Source organism: Ochotona princeps, chromosome 17 (assembly GCF_030435755.1).
Source record: "Ochotona princeps isolate mOchPri1 chromosome 17, mOchPri1.hap1, whole genome shotgun sequence".
Taxonomy (NCBI): Eukaryota; Metazoa; Chordata; class Mammalia; order Lagomorpha; family Ochotonidae; genus Ochotona; species Ochotona princeps.
In genome coordinates this window covers 13,587,600-13,600,879 of record NC_080848.1, presented here as the reverse complement: position 1 = coordinate 13,600,879, position 13,280 = coordinate 13,587,600, and the positions used below count along the sequence as shown (strand labels likewise).

General features: G+C 50.7%; 1 protein-coding gene across 1 annotated transcript in view; it reads right to left on the bottom strand.

Annotated features, from left to right (window-relative positions):
• The window catches only part of LOC131482354 (uncharacterized), a 39,840-nt gene that overhangs the window by 25,658 nt on the left and 902 nt on the right, over positions 1–13,280 (bottom strand). The window contains exon 2 of the mRNA XM_058675803.1: positions 8,613–9,087. Coding sequence (XP_058531786.1) covers positions 8,613–9,087 — 475 coding nt within the window. The remainder of the gene's footprint in view (positions 1–8,612; positions 9,088–13,280) is intronic.

Below are 13,280 nucleotides of genomic sequence, written 5' to 3'. Positions count from 1 at the left end.
CTTCCAATCCAGCTCCCTGCTAATGGTCTGGGGCTGCAGCAGATGGCCCACAAGATAGGGAGACCCAGAAGAGGCTCCTGTCACCTGGCTCCAAAATGGCTCCGTTCCAGCCATTGTGTTCCTTTGGGGAATAAAATTAGCAGATGGAAGATCTCTCTCTGATTCCCTTTCTCTCTCTGTAACTCCACCTTTCAAATAAAAATAAATAAATCTGGGGCCAGCATGGTGGCATAGCACGCTAATTGCCCCCCTGTGGTACCAGCACCCCCATATGGGTACTGACTTGTGTTTTGGCTGCTCCACTTCTGATCCAGCCTTTTTCTTCCTTTTTTTTTTTTTTGCTTTTATTGAAAGTCAGATATACAGAGGAAAGATACAGAAAGATCTTCCATCCACTGGTTCACTTCCCAAGTGGCCGCAAAGGACAGCACTGAGCCAACCTGAAGCTAGGAGCTTCCTCTGGTTCTCCCATGTGGGTGCAGGGTCCCAAGGCCTAGGGTTGTCCTTGACTGCTTTCCCAGGCCACAAACAGGGAGCTGAAAGGGAAGTGAAGCAGCCAGGACGTGAACAGGCACTATATGGGATCCTGGTGCATGCAGAGTGAGGACTTTTTAGCCATTAGGCTACCTTACCGGACCCAAACTCAACCCTTTTTTAAAAATAAAAAATGAATCTTTTAAAAAAGTTTGTTTCTTGGGACATCATGTTCCTTGGCCCAACAAATGGAAAGAAAACCAATTATCAGAAATAGATACAGTGTGTCTAAGAAAAAAAAATTTCACCTCAATTTCTTTATTTCAACAGTTTGCCTACACCCAGCAGAGACTCAACCAATACTGTGCATCTCACACTTAGGTGACCATTGTATATTTTAACTATTAAAATGAGGATTGATCCAGTCACAGCTGGTAGGAACTGCAAATAAAGAATTAAATTCATAAATGGATAACTGAATATACAAATGGACTATGAGCTAGATGCCAGACTATGCAAGACAGACGTATGTTACTCTTGACTTTGTGGAATTTATAACAGTGAAATGGTGAAGCAGGCAACCTTCAAATGCCAAAAGAAAACTGTACTAACACTGTGAGAGGGAAGTGCAAGGTGCCTCGTAGTGTCCTCCTCTGGGAGGATCAGAAGGGCGGCTCTGCAGAGCACGGAGCTGCCTCCCAGGCAGCGGAATTAGATGCAGCCTGTGCAAGGGCCCTTGGGTGAGCCGTGAACTTTCCAGAAATAGAAAAAATAAGAGATCAGTACACTCAAACCATACAACGCAAGAAAGAACACACAAAGAAGCAACTCTGGAGAAGTGAGCAGGGCCACATCACACTGTTAGATGAGATTCTGGGCTTTAAAGGTAAACAACACAAGATTTCTGAAAAGTGATGTAAAAACAGAAAGATAATTCCAATTACTGTGAAAAGCATACATGAGGGTATATTGCTCAGGTCCTACACATACGTATTAAAAATATTGAGATGCAAGAGGGGAAAATATTAAGAATGCAAGGGCGAACAGCACGGTGGCCTAACGGCTAAAGTCCTCGCCTTGAATGTGCTGGGATCCCATATGGACACAGGTTCTAATCCCAGCAGCTCCACTTCCCATCTAGCTCCCTGCTTGTGGCCTGGGAAAGCAGTTGAGGATGGCCCAAAGCCTTGGGACCCTGCACCCTGTGGGAGACCTGGAAGAGCTCCTGGCTCCTGGCTTTAGATTGGCGCAGCACCGGCCGTTGGGGTCACTTGGGGAGTGAATCATTGGATGGAAGATCTTCCTCTCTGTCTCTCCTCCTCTCTGTATATCTGACTTTGCAATAAAAATAAAATAAACATCTTTTTAAAAAAACAAAAGCAGCAGCAGCTAGGTCTGAAGTGCAGGACTTGAACTGGCTAATACGTCATAGCACCTGCTCCCACCCCCTCTTCTGAGCTGCATTCAGCTCCCAGGCTGTTCAACAAAGATTGTTTTCACGTACGTCTCGGGAGCTGTGCGTTGTGTCTGACCGCGCTGTTGCCCCACTGAGCCGTAGTATTCCTTTTCACTCAGGCTGCAGCAGAGCTGCCTTCTGTTAGGCTCCTCCCTGGTCCTGGGATCCCTGGTTATCCAGAAGAGTCAATTTTTATTTGGATTCAGAATTTTTCTTCCAGAAATACTCTGCTCTCTTTTAGGTTCCGATTTCCCTCCTCTGTTTCTTCAGAGCGCCCACTAGCTGTCTTTTTCTACTGTATCTTTTCTTACTCTCATTGTACTTTCTGTGACTAAAGTTACCATATATATTTTTGAATATTTTAACTGTAGTCTGAATCACTGTGTATGTGTGTACCACAGGAGAGCGTACTCCTGCAGCGGTTGCTTTACTCACAAATGCCAGCAGTGGCCAGGAGCAGGGAACACAGCCTGATCTTCCACATGGCTGGCAGGAGCTGGGACCGCAGGATGCAGGTGGTCCGCACAGCACCTGCCTGCATACCTGCTTGTGTGCGTGAACAACTGATGGGTTTTTTTTCAGTATTGAATACATGTGTACAGGGTTGAACCATCACCAGACTCCTTTCTGTGTTTTGGGTTTTTGAGTTTCAAAGGCAGAGAGTGCTCCTGTCTGCTGTTGGCCTGCAAAGGCCAGTGCTGGGCCTGAACTGGGCTTAGCACGGAGGCTAGCGTTGAACTGGTCATCGGGAACTCAGGTCTAACGGAACGTAAGTGCTTGAGCCATAACCAGGGACTGGGTGTGGGGCCAGGTGGTCCAGTGGGGGTTGCCTCAGTTGGAACTCCCAGCCAGATGGCTGCTGTGTCCTGTTCTTCCACCTGCACCCACTGCTCAGTAACTCCTGAGAACACACACAGGCGAACTTGAGTGAAGTTGTCTAAACTGCGCTCTGCTCTTTGTCTCAAAGCTAGACCTTTCGTTATATGGCCCACCAACAATTTTACTGAGTCCTTCTGTTAAAATGCCTCACCTCTGCGTCTCTTCCCTATCCTGTCTCGGGCTACTCCTTCCTGACATGGTCATAGTTGTAGCTAATTGGTCTTTTACTGAAAAAGAGAAAATGTGATAATGAGAAACTTAAAATACAAATAGGGGTTGATGTTGTGGCTTAATAGGCTAAGCCACCTGGGGCGCCAGTGTTCCATCTAGACCAAGGTTTGTGGTCCAGCTGCTCCACTTCCAATCCAGGTCTCTCCTGGAAGAGCGGCAGAGGATGGCCCAGGTCACTGTGCCCAGCACCCAGGAGGGAGACCTGGAAGGAGCTCCTGGCTTCAGATCAGCTCCGCTCCAGCCGTTGGGTCCATTTGGGAAGTGAACCAGCAGATATAAGAGCTCCTCTTTTTGCTGCCTCTCTCTCTCTGACTTTGCCTTTCAAATAAAAATAAGTCTTTAAAAAAAATTTAAAAATAATGTATATTACAATAAATGTTTGTGTATCCACCTTGCAGTTTAGAAAATAAGACAGATGCCTTACAGTTGAAGTCTTCATCCTGTCTGGCATTCCTCTTCCTAGCTCCATCATAGGCTTCCTTTGCAGAGGTAATCACGAATTTCATTTATTTCCCTCTTGCATTCCTTTTTTTTTAAAGATTTATTTATTTTTATTGCAAAGTCAGATATACATAGAGGAGGAGACACAGAGAGGAAGATCCTCCGTCCAATGATTCACTCTCCAAGTGAGTGAAACGGCCAGTGCTAAGCCGATCCAAAGCCAGCAGCCAGAAACTTGTTCCAGGTCTTCCACATCGGTGCAGGAACCCAAGGCTTTGGACCGTCCTTGACTGCTTTCCCAGGCCACAGGCAGGGAGTTGGATGGGAGAACTTTAGCCACTTGGCCATCGCTCTGAGCCCTCTAGCTCTTCTGGGCCCAGTACTTTAGCCTAGCAGCTAAAGTCCTCACCCTGAACGTGTCGGGATCCCATATGGGCCCAGGTTCTAATCCTGACAATCCTGCATCCCATCCAGCTCCCTGTCTGTGGCCTGGGAAAGCAGCCGAGAACAGCCCAAAGCTTTGGGACCCTGAAACTTTGTGGGAGAACCGGCAGAAGCTCCTGACTCCTGGCTCCTCACTTCGGATTGGCTCAGCTCCAGCCATTGCGGCCACTTGGGAAGTGAACCATCGGACAGAAGATCTTCCTCTCTCTCTTCCTCTCTGTATGTCCATCTTTACAATAAAAATAAATAAATTCTAAATAAATAAATAAATCTTTAAAAAAAAGAGCGAGCTCTTCCATCTGCTGGGTTACTCCCCCAATAGCCATGTCAGCCAGGTGTGGGACTGGCTGAAGCCAAGGGTCAGGAGTGTCCTCCGGTCTTGCACATGGACTGCAGTAGCCCATGTACTTGGGCCACCTTCCACTGTCTTCTCAAATGGATTAGCAGGTGCTGGATCAGCTTCGCCTCAAAGCAGCACTCCACTACGGGATGCTGGCATGACAAGCAGCTTCATCTGTGCCACAATGCCAACCCTAGCCTAGCAAATGATGGCCCAGATCCTTGGGCATCTGTTCCCTACAGGGGAGACTAGGGTGACCTCCTGGTTCCTGGCTTGGCTTGGCCCACCCCGCCCTATGGTGGGCACCTGGAGAGTGAACCAGCACATGGAACTCTCTGAACGTCACCCTGTCATTGTGTTCGAGTAAAAAGACACATCTTTTTTTAAAACGTAGGGTGTATAAAATTTATTCACTTTCGGCTGAGCAAAAACGTCATACTTGACTCAAGAATCCCTACAGATTTCTTTAGCTTCAGACTTGGAATACTTTCCAATTGTTAAGACCTTTTCAAAAAGATCTGACAGGCAGGGAGATACTGAGACACATCCTAACCCATGTGCTGGTCGACTCTCCCAAACGCCAGCTTTGTCTCCCACCTGCCTGAGTGGCAGAGACCCGGCTGCGGGAGTTACCGCTTTGGCCTCCAAAGGTGCACACAACAGGAAGCTGAAGTCACAGGACCAGATGACAACCCAGGCATGTGTGCAACAAGGTGTCTGCACCCTGGACTAACTGCACACCCCCAAGCGCTTTCAAAGTCTGCCAAAAATCACCCCGAAAAAAGCACGCGTTCATTTTTTTGTCTTCAGCATCTCAGTGCCAGGCTTAAACACCCGACTAAAAAAACAAACAAATACACCGAATCAACACTAGAACTACTACAAGAGCCTGAAATAACCAGCTCGCTCAGGAATTTCTCACCACACTTCATTTCTTAGAGATAATGTAAGATCTAAAGACACTATCTCCTTGCAGTCTCAGGAAAACCCTAGGGCAACACCATGCAATGGCCTGAAAGAGAGTAGCAAACCCTTATCCAGGAATGGGTGCTGCCAGCCAAGCACGCTCTGAGAAACTGCCAGCATGAACTACCCTACCTGGCCGCTTAAGCTTGAAGGCTGCAGGAAGTAGCTACCCTGACATACTAAGACTAATTAATGCCTCTTAACAGATCCTCGCTTCCACTCAAACTAAATTTAACAGCTGTAGTAACATGTTTGAAAAGCGACAGTTGGGCCGAGAGTGGTAGCCTAGTGGCTAAAGTCCCCGCCTTGCGTGCGCCAGGATCCCATATGGGTGCTGATTGTGTCTTGGCTGCTCCACTTCCCAGCCTTTTTTTTTTTTTAAAAAGATTTATTTAGTTTTCAAATTTTTTTTTAAAGATTTATTTTTATTGGGGTCTGGCATAGTAGCCTTGCAGCTAAAGTCCTCGCCTTGCATGCTCCAGGATCCCATATGGGCGCCGGTTCTAATCCCAGCAGTCCCCACTTCCCATCCAGCTCCCTGCTTGTGGCCTGGGAAAGCAGTCAAGGACGGCTCAAAGCCTCGGGACCTTGTACCCGTGTGGGAGACCTGGAAGAAGGGAAATGGAGCAGCTAAGATAAGAACCAGCATCCGTATGGGATCCTGGTGTGTGCAAGGTAAGGACTTTATCCACTAGGCTATGGCACCAGGCCCAAAAAGAAATCTTAAAAAAAAAAATAGGAAAAAACTATGACTATTGACACTTAACAGATGCTAAAAGTTCAGAACTGTTTCCTATATCTGAATTTCAATCAAAACTATCTTCTCATATCTATTCAAGTAACAAAGCGGCCAGCTCAGTGGTATGCCAGGATAATCCCCCACCTACAGCACTGTACACCACATGGTCACACAGGTTCCCATCCTGGCTGCTCCACTTCCCATACAGCTCCCTGACGATGACCTGAACAGCAGTGGAGAGATGATCCATGCTCTTGGGCCCATGCACCCACAAGCTGTCAGCTTCACGCAGCCCAGCTCTGGCCACTGTGACCATTTGGGGAGTGAGTCAAAACCCTGCTGAGTAAAAGAAATGCATCTGAGGGGGGGAAAAATGAATAAGAAATAAGTCTGATCAGATTTTTAAAACAGGGGCCACACATATCACAAGCATGAGTTCAAAAGTAATCATATCCCCAGTTACACTTAACTGTCCAGATTGCTTTGCAAGGGGAAAGGCAGTACTGTGGCATAGTGGGTTAAACCATTGCCTGTGTTGCCAGAATTCCACACAATGAAGCTTCCAATAGATTAAAAAAAAATCATCAGAAATCCTTCAGCACAGGGGCTAGTACTGCTGCTCCTCAGGCGAAGCTGCTCCCTGCAATGCCAGCATCTTGCATGGGCCCTGGTTCAAGTCCCAGCTGCTCCACCTCTGACTGAGCTCCCTGCTAATGCAACCGCGGAGAGCAGCACCTGACACCCACGTGGGAGACCTGGGTGGAGCTCCAGCCAGCACAGCCACATAGGGAGGGAGCCAGAGGATACAAGGGCCTCCTGGCTCTCCTCTCCGTAACTCTGCCTTATGCAAACAAAATAAATCTTAACGAAAAAAAAAAAAGAAAAAGCGGATAAACACTAGTTATTTGCTTATGATAGAAATTCCCTGGATTAAAGGCCAGAACTGAATTTCGCCTTCACGAACTGAGCAGACAGAGCATGGCTGGCTCCTTTGTTTTTGAAAGAGAATTAAGGTTCTTCAGAGCCAGATAGTGGTAGAAAACCAGCTTTTGAATTCCTATCATTTAAAAAGTGAGAAGCGCTGTTTAAAATGCCTTGGAAAATGCAGGATGGTTCGGGACAACTAGCTTCATAACACCCAGCTGTGACGAATCACGGCCGATACCGGCAGAGCTCTACAGCGCCCAAGCCCTTCCAAAGGTCTGGCCCCAGCAGCCGCGCCAAGGCAAATCTGGTTAGCAGAGACTTTTAACTTTTACCCCACGGAATTTCGCTCGTGTTTCTGTAACTCTGCCACTCTATGGCACTTACGAAAGCCAAAGCAATTGCAAAATACATACAAACTCAAAAGCAAAATGAGCAAAGTTAACCACAATTCTTGTACTTATTTTGTGGTCATGAGCACTAACTAGAATTGTTTTCGTTTTTTAATTGGGCGGATTTCAATCTTCTAATACCCCTGTTCCTTTTACAGGGTTGCTAACATTTTGACCCCGTAATTATTTATCCTTTCTTTCTACAGATACAAATGTCCTGGCGAGCAAAGCAGGAAACAAACAGTTCTTTCACGTGTGCAGTTTTTATGATGCTTTCTCAAATCTACTCCGACGCGGACACAACCCTATCCTAACAATTCCAGACTTACAGACACGCGAGGTAACACGATCTGGAACTGATTCTAACTTGCCTAATTCGATTAGCTGTCGATACTGACAAAACATAGCTCAAGTCTGCATCACTGCCAGTTCTCAATGAACAAAGATTCCTCCAAACGATTTTTTAAAAATCGCACACACGCGCGCTAGCCCAGGAAAAGGAATCCCAATCAAAACTCTCAAAAAATCGACAAAAAGCGCCCCACAACACCCACAACTCTCGACCACACACGGCCGAAAATCTTCAATTCTAAGCACCCAGTGCAGCCGCCGGCACAACCGCCCGCAATCACCGCGTTAGCGCCTTTTCTGAATTTCGAATCTGGAGCCTCTGGGAAACACAACGCAACAGTCCCCCAAAGTTTTACCAAGTGGGGGGGGGGGAGTCCTTCTAAGTGAAGAAAGCGTGTCCAGCCTGAGGCGCCGAGCCCAGCCCTCCCTCCGGCCCCCCGCTTTCCCCGCGCCAGCCCGCCAACTCGCTCCCTTCGGACACCTCCAAGGCGGCGGGAGTCCGGGCGGGGAGGTGATGGAGAAAAGGCGTCGAACGGACCGGCGCGCACGGAGACGGCAGGGGCCGAGGCCGGGCAGACAAAGACTCGCCCGCGAAGCGCCCGGGCGGCGAGGGGCGGCCCAGCGCCCCTAACCGCCCGGAGTTGGCTATGAGCGCCGCCCCAGTGCGCGCCGCCGGAGCCGCGCCCCGAGCCGTTTCCCTCCCAATTTGGGAACCGCGCGCCTGCGGACAAAGAGGGAGGGCGCGCCGGGGGGCGAGGCGGGACGCGGGCGGCGACGCCCCTCCAAGGCTCGGCGGGAAGCCTTCCGCTGTGCCCTTCCAGCTCTCCTCCCCGTCTTGGCCGCGCTCCACCCCGGACCCCCGCGCTCCTCGGTCCCTCTGCGGGCTCCCCCACGAGTTCTCCCGTCGCCTCCCCAGCCCCGGGGACCCCGCCCCGGTCCCGCTTCTCCTCAGCCGGCCCTGCGGTCGCCCCTCACCGGGCGGCGAGTTTCCCCGGAGCCGCCTCCTCCGCCGGGCCTCGGCCCGTCCCGCCGGCAGCCGCCTCATGTGCCCCGCGTCTCCATCGCCGTCGCCGCCACCCTCGCTGCTCCTCCACCTCCTTCGCGGCCGCCGCCTTCGCCTCAGTCTCCAGCCGAGGCTTGAAGCCGCTCCCGCCGCCTCCCACCTCCCGCTCCCGCCGCCGGGACCCGCGGCGAGGCGCCTGCGCACTGCACGCCGCGGTGGGGGCGGGGGCGTCCCGCCGCGGCCTGGGAGCGGGGGGCGCGCGGCACGTGGCGCTCGGGTGGGAGGGGGCGCCCGGAGCGCGCGGGCGGCGGCGCGAGCGGCAACTTTCTGCGGCCGGGTCCGCGCGCTCCCGGGCGGGCCCCGCGCTCCCGCACGCGGCGGAGACGCGCGCGCCGCGGTCCCCACCGGCGTGGAGTCCCGACCCGGGATGAGAGCCGACTCTCGGCTCTGCCGCTCCCTCCAGCATCACTTTCGGGACGGGACTCCCCGACGGCAGCTCCTCAGCCTGAGCTGCTGACGAGCTTGACGAGCTGGCGCCGGGAGGACTCGTCTCACCTGGGTGCCTTGGATTGCTTCTAAGAGCCCCGGAGTTGCCGTGGGTGGGCTCGGCCACAGCCTGGGTCCGGCGGAATCGTGGGATGTTAGGGCCGCGTCCTGGACTCCGCGGTGCAGCCGCTCGAGAATCCCACGGGCCCTAGGTAGGCCAACTGTGCTAGCGGCTCAGAGTCATGGCTTTTAGAAGCATCCTCGGTACTCTGCGGTCCTGGACTTCTCGCACAAGCGAGACCCTAATATAGGCCACTTCCTCTTAACTCCTTGCATCCCAGTAGGGTCGATTTCAAAGGGCTGGCTAACAATCTCCGTTTTTAAACGGCCCGCTGGGAAGCCGCAAACTTGCCCAGCACTTTAAGCAGCGCCGGAACGTGGCTGAGAAAGTAAATAAGGAGCTGAGCGAGATTGTACTAGGTACCCCTCCCTGTGTGAATGGGCCCCTGGCTGTCTCACTTGAGCATCACACTCCACAGGTGCCAGATCTCATCCTGCCCGGCGAGGTAGCTTTGAGGCTGCCTCAAATTCAGATTCGCCTCGGCCCTCCGGCTCGGCAGCTAAGCCCTCAGGGCTCTCATTCCAGGGGTTGAAAACTTGAAGGCTGTTTCCGGCCTGCTGATAGGTTTTGTGTGGCAAAAATCATGTTCTCCAAAAATGCGAACTGCATGCCAAAAGTTTAAAATGGGGACTTCTGGGGCGTTTACTCTAAAGCGTGAGGCACTGTGCTTGTGTTGAGGGCTATTTTCACGTGGCCGCGACGTGGGAGTAACTTTTGTTTTTCCAGGGCAGGCACCTGTCACGTTGAGCTGCTGGCGCCCTGCTCTTTACCTGCGTGGCCTTGAGACTGAAGTACCTTCTCCCTGTTCTCGCTGTGACCCGTCCCACTCCTCCCCTTAGCACATTATTTCCTCACTGATGTTTTTAACGTGACAATCATGGGAGCTGGCGAAGCCCCCACTTGGGACCTTTAATTCTGGGTTCAAATTCTGCCTCTGCTTCCTGGGGACTCAGCTTCCTGCTAATGTATTCCCCGAGGGCTCAACGACTCAAGTCCCTGGCACCCAGGGGGGAGACTGAAAGTCCTGGCTCCTGGCTTCAGCCTGCTGCAGCCCTGGCCGTTGCTGGCATTAGGGGAGTGAACCAGCAGATGGGAGATCTCGTTTTCATCTCTAGCACTCTGCCTTTCAAATAAAAAATAGACATGACAAATGTGGTTACTATAAATACATGGAAAATTAAGAGCATACTAGCCAAAATAAGACACAGTTTGCCAGATATACAGAGAGGAGCCGAGACAGAGAGGAAGATCTTCCGGCCGATGATTCACTCCCCAAGTGAGCCGCAACGGGCCGATGCACACCGATCCGAAGCCAGGAACCTGGAACCTCTACCGGGTCTCCCACGCAGGTGCAGTATCCCAATGCTTTGGTCTGTCCTCAGCTGCTTTCCCAGGCCCCAAGCAGGGAGCTGGATGGGAGTGGAGCTGCTGGGATTAGAACCGGCGCCCATATGGGATCCCAGGGCTTTCAAGGTGAGGACTTTAGCCGCTAGGCCACGCTGCTGGGCCCCAAGACACAGTTTCTTAAAGATTTATATATTTTTATTGGAAAGAAAGATGTACACATAGAAAGAGAGTGAGAGATATTCTTCCATCCACTGGTTCACTCCCCATCCCCAAATGGCTGCAATGACTGGTACTGAGCTGATGCAAAGCCAGGAGCCAGGAGCTTCTTCCTGGTCTCCCACATGGGTGCAGGGTCCCAAGATTTTGGGCCATCCTCAACTGACTTCCCAGGCCACAAGCAGGGAGCTGGATGAGAAGTGGGGCCCCCAGGATTAGAACTGGCACCCATATGGGATCCTGGCACATGCAAGGATTTTAGCCTCTAGGCTACTGCATTTGATTATGGGGCCCAGTGCAGTAGCCTAGTGGCTAAAGTCCTCACCTTGTACCATAGTCAAATGTTTTAACACAATTAAAGGTTTTTATTGAAGTCTTAATATGTCACTTAAAATACATTACCAGGGCTAGTGCAATGGCACAATTGGTTTAACAAGCCAGCTCCAAGCACTGGCATCCAAGGTGGGCACTGGTTCATGTCCCAGCTGCACCATCTCCCATTCAGCTCCCTGCTTGTGGTCTGGAAATGCAGTTGAGGACGGCCCAAAGCCTTGGGACCCTGCACCCACATGTGAGACCCGGAAGAAACTCCTGGCTTCGGATCAGCTCAGCTCTGGCCATTGCAACCACTTGAGGAGTGAATCATCGGATCTGAAGATCTTCCTCTCTGTCTCTCCTCCTCTCTGTATATCTGACTTCCCAAAAAAAGAAATAAATCTTTAAGAAAAATTTGATTGTTTATGTAATATATAAATAATAAACGTGCATAACTTTAATTACATATAAAAACAGTTTTGCTTAAGTAGCATCTTCCTACAAACTCATGATTCATTTCTGTTTATGAATGAGCCTGCAGGGAAGACTTCCCATCTTTTGCCATTGGCCGTTCTTTATAGAGGCTGGGGATAATGCACTTTCTGAATTGTTACCAGCACTGTCTCTTTTCTGGCATGGCAGCATTTCCAGGGTAAAGACGAGACTCCCGGAAGCTGAAAGGTTTTACCTGGAGTCATTCAAGAAGCAGGAAGAACAATCTAAGTCTCCTAACTCCCAGACAGGTCTTCCCCTCTCTGCCGGTTTGTAACACCCTTTAATCCCATGCAGGTGGAGACGAGGCCAGAGGTCCTCACCAGGGACAGAGGCAAACCTGCTTCCCCACTAGAGAGTCCTCACAAGGCAGGGGCTGTTTCGGGAATAGAGCAGGCAGGCTACAGTGGCGGGGGGCAGTGACTGGGGGCGAGGGAGAAAAATAAAAAGTCTAGTTTTGAAACAGGTAAATGGGTCTGGTTGCAGCATCTGGCAAGCAAAAATCCAGCTGGGTGCTATGAGAACCACATTGCTTTGTATTCTCATGGGACACAAGCAGGAAAGGATCAAACCCCCCTTTAGGAACAGGAGAGTCGCCCTGGGGCTGTGTGGTTTTAGGGTCAGCTGGAAAGCTGAAGTGTGTGTCACTATTTCCACGACGCGCTTTCCAGGGTCCCCACTTGGCTGGTAAACACATGGTAGATTCCTGCCTTGGGAACAAAAGCCCAAAAACGTTACTAAAAGGCATCCTGCCGTCCTCATACAGGCTGGATGGTGAGGAGGGAGGGGGAGCAGGTTCTCAATGACGCCTGCCAAGAACAGGGATATTAGCACAAAGCAGCCCCAGGCTCCACTAATCCTCCCAGTTTCAGTTTACCTCTGGGACACATTTTTGCTGTTTCTCATTGCCTTTGCCTACAGGAATGTGGGCTGAAGTATTTTTTTTTTTTTAATAATAGGTAATTCAAGAAGTACAGAAGGAACAGTTTTCCCTCCCCATCTGGATGTCTCCCAGTTAGCCATTTCCTATGTGTAAATACTGGATTTTGTTTATTTATTTATTTATATTTTTTTAAAGATTTTTTTTTTTTTTATTACAAAGTCAGATATACAGAGAGGAGGAGAGACAGGAAGATCTTCCATCCAATGACTCACTCCCCAAGTGACTGCAATGGATGGTGCTGCGCTGATCCAAAGCTGGGAACCAGGAACCTCTTCCGGGTCTCCCACGCGGGTGCAGGGTCCCAAAGCTTTGGGCCGTCCTCCACTGCTTTCCCAGGCCACAAGCAGGGAGCTGGATGGGAAGTGGAGCTGCCGGGATTAGAACCGACGCCCACATGGGATCCCGGTGTGTTCAAGGCGAGGACTTTAGCCGCTAGGCCACGCTGCCGGGCCCCAATACTGGATTTTAAATTAAGGTTGGGAACAGGCATTTGGACTAGTTGTTGATATATGTTGTAGGGATGCATCAGTCCTAGATTATAGTGCGTGGGTTCAAGTTCAGCCTCTGCTCAAAATTCCATTCCTGCTTCCTGCTAATGCAGACCCTGGGAGACTGCAGTGATGGCTCTAGCACATGGAGCTCTCTCACCCACATGCTACACTTAGATTCCACGCAGGCTCCCACTCAGCTTAACTCAGAACCCATTATTACAGGACTCTG